Source organism: Thunnus albacares, chromosome 24, assembly GCF_914725855.1.
Source record: "Thunnus albacares chromosome 24, fThuAlb1.1, whole genome shotgun sequence".
Lineage (NCBI taxonomy): Eukaryota > Metazoa > Chordata > Actinopteri > Scombriformes > Scombridae > Thunnus > Thunnus albacares.
In genome coordinates, this window is record NC_058129.1 from 6762990 (window position 1) to 6770148 (window position 7159).

General features: G+C 39.2%; 1 protein-coding gene across 8 annotated transcripts in view; it reads right to left on the minus strand.

The window, feature by feature from the left end:
* Positions 1-4382, minus strand: part of LOC122976590 — a 281468-nt gene extending 277086 nt beyond the window's left edge. For all 8 annotated transcript variants that reach the window (XR_006400983.1, XR_006400984.1, XR_006400979.1 and 5 more), the window contains exon 1: positions 4075-4382. Coding sequence is in view for 2 of the 8 variants with exons in the window: in XM_044345153.1 (XP_044201088.1) it covers positions 4075-4148 (74 nt within the window). In the remaining 6 variants the exon portion in view is untranslated. The remainder of the gene's footprint in view (positions 1-4074) is intronic.
* Between the last annotated feature and the right edge of the window lie 2777 nt (positions 4383-7159).

Sequence of the window (7159 nt, forward strand, 5' to 3'; positions counted from 1 at the left end):
GGGTGAAACTTCTCTACACTGCAATTTCATGCTAATTTGATGCAGCCAGTTGTATTCTTTGCTCTATGTGTCGGCTTGCGAAAACGGTGCACTGAACAAAAACCTAAAACGTGTAATTTCACCTTCTATTTAATCTTAAAATCCTGCTCTATTCTGGTGTAGGTGGCCAACTCCCACACAAACTCTTCTGTGTTTTTGTTGTTTGTTTTTTTTAAAAAAGGTGTTAACACATTCATATCTACTGTATGAAGGAGAATTATATCTGTAATCAGTGTTGTCAATGATGCAGATAAAACTCTTAATAACATTTCTAGGTGTTAAGACAGGAGTTGTGCGCCATCTCCTGGTTTGGAAAATTAACCACTTCCGCAACTGTTGTGTGTATATGTTGCTCTGTATCCTGGAAATCATGCAGGACCGATTGTCTTGCACATCATGATTATGAAGTCATCAGTAACCTTCGATCAACCAGCCTTTATATATGGAAGCAACAAGACAAGTTTGATCTGTTTATTGCTGAAAGGACACAGCGGACGTTAGATCTGAATATTGTCTATAACTTCATAAAGACGGAAAGGAAGCAACGGTGTATGCATCTGTGATATTTACACTGACATTTACACTATGCACACCAGTCCAGGAAATACAACAGCACAGTACCTGCCATATCTGTCATAGCAGAGTACAGACAGAATAATTAAATAGCCTATAGCAACACACACACAAGCACAGCAACAGCAGGTTGCCATTAAATAAATATTTTTTTTTCCCCTCTTTGCATGTAGCCTACTGCACGTTTTTTTTATTTACTAATGACAATTTCATAGCAATCATCAAGCTCTGAGCCACTGCAGGAACTGGGGTGGGGTGGTGTGTGGGGGGGGGGCACTTGTTTTTCCCTCTCCTCCCCTCAAATAATACAAGCAGTATGGTGTATTTTTTATAGATTGGTGCTGCAAAAGTACACAGCCATGCAATACCATGATGACGTGACATCATAATCAAGCAGTATAGGTTCAAACACAGTGCAGTAGAGGGAGGGGGGGGGGGTTTCCTGTGTATATACTGAGCGCCCCCTTCTGATATTATACTGTATCACACACCTCATGTGCAGTGCAGCTGTGGCAAAGACTCTCACAGTAGGGTGGGGCATTTTTCAGTGCTACTACCACACAGAAATGAATATATGTTTATATTTATATGTTAAATTGCAGAGGGAGAATCTGCGAAGCTTATTTGTTATGCTAGGTTGGTACTGTATGCACTGTACTGTATGTCCAAGAAATGGATGAGCATATTGTAACCATGCTACATTACAATTTCTGCTTATTAAAGATGTTTGTTAACTGACATTATGGGAGTCATAGCTGGAGATGCAGGCAGGATTCAATTAAATACGTACTGTGTATAAAAACAATAAAGCTGCATGAAGAGATATTTAGTTGACCATATGGCTTTCAGTTTAATCACACTTGAGCATCTGGGCTGCATCTCTCTGAGACTTATTTCACCTGACTTGGGTTTTCAAATTCAACTGAGAGTGTTGGGTTTCTCACTCCATGACCATCAGAGAGAAGAAATCATCCGCCGTACAGTAAATGACGGCTTCGAATAAATTACATGTTCGCGTTTTGGATTAAATCCTGAAATCATTTTCAAAAACACAACTAATGGAAAGTGACAGCAAAGGTACAACCTAGTGAAAAGATGATCTAATTATATTATGGAGGACTTTGTCCTTCCTGCATGAGCTGGCATGCTAATAAGGGGGGAAAAAATGCAGAACTCAAGTGTAGCATTCTTCAGTTTTTGATTTGAATTTACAGTGTTATGGCAGATATGATCATGTCTGACAGTAAGGCACAGCAGTTGCATCAGGAAAGAGTGAAGTTATTTCACTCTATAATATATAATTCACTTCATACAATAAAAGATTTAAAAGGTTGAATATAAGATTTATTGACTTGTAAATGACTGTGATTATTTAGAGTATGAAACCGGGTGGGGTCAGTGAGAGGAATATGAAGAAAATCCTGTTTGTTTACAGTACGGAGAGGATAAATTTAAACTAAAAAGAGGTGCCGTGGCCCGTGATAGCTTTGAATTTGGGAAAATTAGATTTAAGTCGCCTCTTAAGCCAAGTGAATCCTGAGCTGTTCTGACACCCGGAGCCATTTCACATTTATTTACGACCAGTTCTCATTATAAGCGTCATTAATACCCGTATCCCCTTTAAAAATTCCTCACCGACTTAAACCAGCCTCCTCCAGCTGAGGAAAATCTGCTCGCGTGGTGAGCAGAAGCGCTCGCGATTCCCTTACAAGTCATTATCAATCTGTTCCTATCCTCCCATTCCTCCCACATGCTGGAGTGGGCAAGAGAGCTCAGATCTAAGAGAACTTTACATGCATTAAGCTCCCCATCTGTCTCTATCTCGTTCACACATGCACACACACGGAGATGTCTGCGAGCGCACTTTTATAGTCTTGTTCTACAGTGATACTTAGTGGATTAAGAATTAGACATTTGCAATACGGTTGGGCAGAGGCGGCGCTGTTATAATGGCAAATTATTTCACATGGTGGGTCGTGACATTTATTTCTCTCCGAGGGGTGCTCTGATCAAGACCTCGGATGAAATAGGAGGTAGGTCGAGGAAAGTGCAAACTTTGCCTTATTTTATCACTGAGGGGAGATCAATCACTGCTGCAGCAACAACCGGGGATACATTAACATTACAAGAAGCTTTAAAAGGACCAGTGCGTAGGATTTAGAGGGATCTATTGGCAGAAATGGAATATAATATTCATAAATATGTTTTAATTAGCATACAATCACCTGAAAATAAGAATTGTTGTGTATTTGTTATCTTAGAATGAGCCTTTCATAGCTACATAAGTAGTGGATCCTCTTCCACAGCGCCTGCCATGTTGCACCGCCATATTTCTACAGTAGCCCAGAATGGACAAATCAAAAATCAGCTCTAGCAAGGGCGTTTTTCACAAGTTTCACAGCTTGGAAGTGGAAGGGAGGGGTATTTAGTTCAATCTGCAATCACCACTTGATGCAACTAAATTCTACACACTGGTCCTTTAAGAGGACAACAGCAAAATTAAGTCCTTCCATATAATCAAGAAGATTGTGTTGCAGTATCTGGATCAGATTTAGGGAATATTAACTGTAATCCTGAATGAATAATAGATACAGTACATCTTTCAGCTATATAATGCTCAAAACGTGGGCAACATGCATCATGACAACATGAGTAAAACTGGTGTGAAAGAGCTGATTCACAGTATGTAGAGAGACAGTTGCAATTCTGGCTCATTTAAACCACAGGGGCCAGAATAGAGCCAGCTGTTGTTTCAGAGGGGCCTGTTAAATTGACTCTGTTTTGGAGCAGTGGAGAAGTTCAGAAGCCAAGTCAGACAAGCCATCTAAATAAATAATAACAGTGTCATTTAACTCACAAATTGTATTCAAAAATTCATATTGAATCATTATGTAATGCAACACAGCCACATAAGATTCAACTAGTAAACGTATGGTGATCAGAAATCTGTTGTCTAACGCACCTTTGCTACACTAAAAACAGTCACTAATGCATTGTAAAAGTTTATGTCAACATTAAAAAGTATCAATGCATGTATCAAGTACTTACACAGTCTCATCTATGTGCTTGAAGCAGGAAAAAAAGCATACATTAATGGTATTCTAGTTATTTAAGCTAATGAGTCATTGTACAACACAGCTTAAAAACAAAAACAATAACAAAAGGAAGTGCCACAAACAGCTAGCAGACCTTCCGCACAGGCTCCTTCACAGTCAACAGGTGGCTGAACAACCAATAAATGCAAAACTGGAGCAATTTACCAAATTACTCAAAGCCTCGGCGGGCTCTGTAGTGTATCTACTGTATGTAAACAGCAGTAACAACAGCTTCAGCAACAAGACAGCAAGGAGTAAAATACACACAAGCAGCCATAGAGCAGCACTTAGCCATAAGCAAAGAAAGCAGCCAGCAAAGAGACAGACAGACAGACAGACAGACAGATAGAAAATGTATCTGACTCACGTTTTTTGACGTCTCTCCTCTTTCATGGGGATGAAGGGTCCATAATGTCCCACTGCACTTGTTGTGGCGGTCATTTTGCTTGTTGACTGATAGCATCTCCTCTCCGTAACTAAGCCGGCTGGTTTAACTTATATCATTAGCAACTAACTAAAAAACTATCAGCCGGTTGTTTTATGTAAATGGTTGTTTGGAGGCCAGAGTTTTATGTAATTGGCTTCAGAATTTATTCTTCAGAGACGTGTTTATTCACACTTATCGCCGTCGCATGACCGTGACCGCAATTAATATATTTTTTAATCAAAAACGATCCCAACTTAGATAGACTTTTGTAATGGTGCAATACCGCGGTTGGCCACACAGTCAGCTCGACATTTAAAACCCCTTAATGTAGGGGGGGCGCTGTTTCACTCATTTGTAGAAACTGGGGGAGACAAAGCAGTGAAATAACACAAATACAATTACCAAACAGTATCTTAAAACGACTGACTTTGACCTGATGTGCTTATTTATACTCACATGACACAGGTAACACAGATAAGATGCTGTACACTGTAGTCATATGACATGTAGTTCAAAATGTTCAGAAAAGGGTTTTTAATTGCCAGTCTACTGATATTTAATTAAATTGAAGAACTCTTTGCAATCTGGCCTTCTTTCTATTTCTCTTAAACTTATTAAAAAAGAATGAGTTATTATTTTACTTTCAAAAAGCCCTAACTTGACTCATCTTAAATTAATATCAGCTTATTAGTATCGACCAATCTCCTGTCTTCCATTACTCAGCAAAATTGTTGGAGATGGTCCATAAGCAGTTAGTTCACTATCTGTCACTTCCTGTCTTCATGCTACAGTGCAGTCAGGTTTCCATGCCACCCACAGTACAGATTTCAGAAGTGTGTAGGACTTAATGTCTCAGTACTCATCTGCTTCACATCTTATCTGAAGGGACAGCATTACATTACATCTACAGAAATATATGTTGAGTAAGACTTTGTCTCAGAGGCAAAAAAAAGATGTCTGTTAGCTGACTACAGCAAATTTCTCCTAATAAGAAAGAGAAATTACAATATTTTACATCTAATCTATGAGGCCCTGCATGATGGCCTTGCTCCTGCATACCTGTTTGACTCTTATATCATCTTGCAGGGGTCTTCTAGATGTGTAAGGGCAAAATAAAAACATAAGATGAAATGGCTTTTAGTTTTTGCTGCCCTAGGTGCTGGAATTATTGCATGTGCTCCATCATTAACATTGTTTAGGAAGTGACTCATAACAAACCTGCATTTTCATATGTACATATGACAAGAATTCCTCAAACCTACATGACAAAATACAGTATGTTATTTTTCATTGCCTTCCAAAATGACTCATGAGCATTTTCTATTCAGCCCCTACAACTACCGCCCCAACAATGAGAGGTTGCTCGTCAGGAAAGCATAAACATAGTCCTTTGTAAGCATTTGAACAAGCAATTGTACTCCCCACGGAAAGAAATGTGATATATACTGTAAATGAAGTTGTCATGTTTGCTTGCTTACTGCATTATTCACACAATGTTATGGTTCATAGAGTTTTTCTGCACATATTGTCCTCCCCAAACCAACCTGTATCTTTACTTATTTACTATGCTTTACTTACATCTGACCTCTATCATTTCAAAAGTACCCAATCCATTGTATGGATTGTCACAGGCAGAATCTACATCTCTTCTTTCCTTCTATTTTGCCAAAAAAAAAGTATTTTGTAGAAGCTTCAGTGTTGAGCTTTTATCAAAGATAAAGTGAGGAAGAGGGTTAGCCAATGGGGAAAAAAGAGGACATTTCCTTTCTATCATTCTTCAAGTGTTAAATGATGTGTGGGTGTTATCATCAGCTTGTAATCCTCTTGGAGAGGAAATGTAAAAGTGGGAGACATGCGGGAAGAAGAATTTCTCAAGCACAAAAAAAAAAAAAGCATGGATGATTTGCCATCTTCTCAAGGATGTGTGTGGGTTTGAACTTTGAGTACACCACGCAGTGCATCTGAATAGCAGTTCCAAGGTGGCTTTTCCCATACCTGTCATTAAGTGCATGATCGCAGCAAGGTCGGACCCAAAAGCGCTATTTGTCGACTTGAAACAGCAGTCTGGCAGCAGGAGAGGGAGGTCAGGAGATGCAAATACAACCACATGTTGTTAGTTGAAATCAGTTATGGTGACCCATGTTCTCTTATCAAGATTTCTAAAAAAGCAGAAGAAGAAGAATCAAGTAAAAATGAAAGGAAAAACTACATTTGTCCTTTGCACTCCCTCCTGACAGGAAAGACATATTGTTCAACCAGTTTCTATGTCGACCCTTTTGACAATATGAAGTGCTTGTACAGTACAGAAGGAAGTCTACTGGTGTTGCGAGAGCTGACTTACAGCCTTCGACTGCCTGCACTGCTAACAGCTTGCTTCAGTTAATGTGCTTGAAAGGCCTTCTGCAGTGTAATTGTTTGTTACTGTAATTATGGCCAAGTGCAGACCTTCTCAGTTGCAGCTGTGATAGCAGAATGACATCAGGCGTTGACCTATGCAACGCAGTGAAACTAATTCCAGTCATTATTTAGATGGATTGCCCTCTATGGAAAGGGTGGCAGCTCTGCAGGATGCACACAGACGCAGAGTCTAAGAAAAAAAAAACAAAAAAACAAAAAACTGTGAATAAAGCAGATTTGTGCCCTCGGGTGAACACAGTGGTCAGGTTGATGTGTCCAGTAATTTGCCTGTAATCTGCAAGGTGTCAGAAAAAGTCTGAAATCAGCAAGAAATTTTAAAGTTTGTTAAAATGTTAGGAAGAGGGAGGAAATGGTTGAATCACCAGAACAAAATGTAAGCAAGAAATGAAGGAAATTGATACACCTTCCTGTATTCTTCACACCAGGAGAATGGCATTAATATTAAACAGAAGTAGCTGGGTTGGACTATCATAGCATGATATATGATGAACAGTTATGGCAGAGATTCTAATATATATGAGGACATTTGACAGAGCAACTTTTTCTGTCTCTGTAGGTGTTGATTTATTTCTTCAAGATGTAACCAATGCCAGCAATATTACCAACT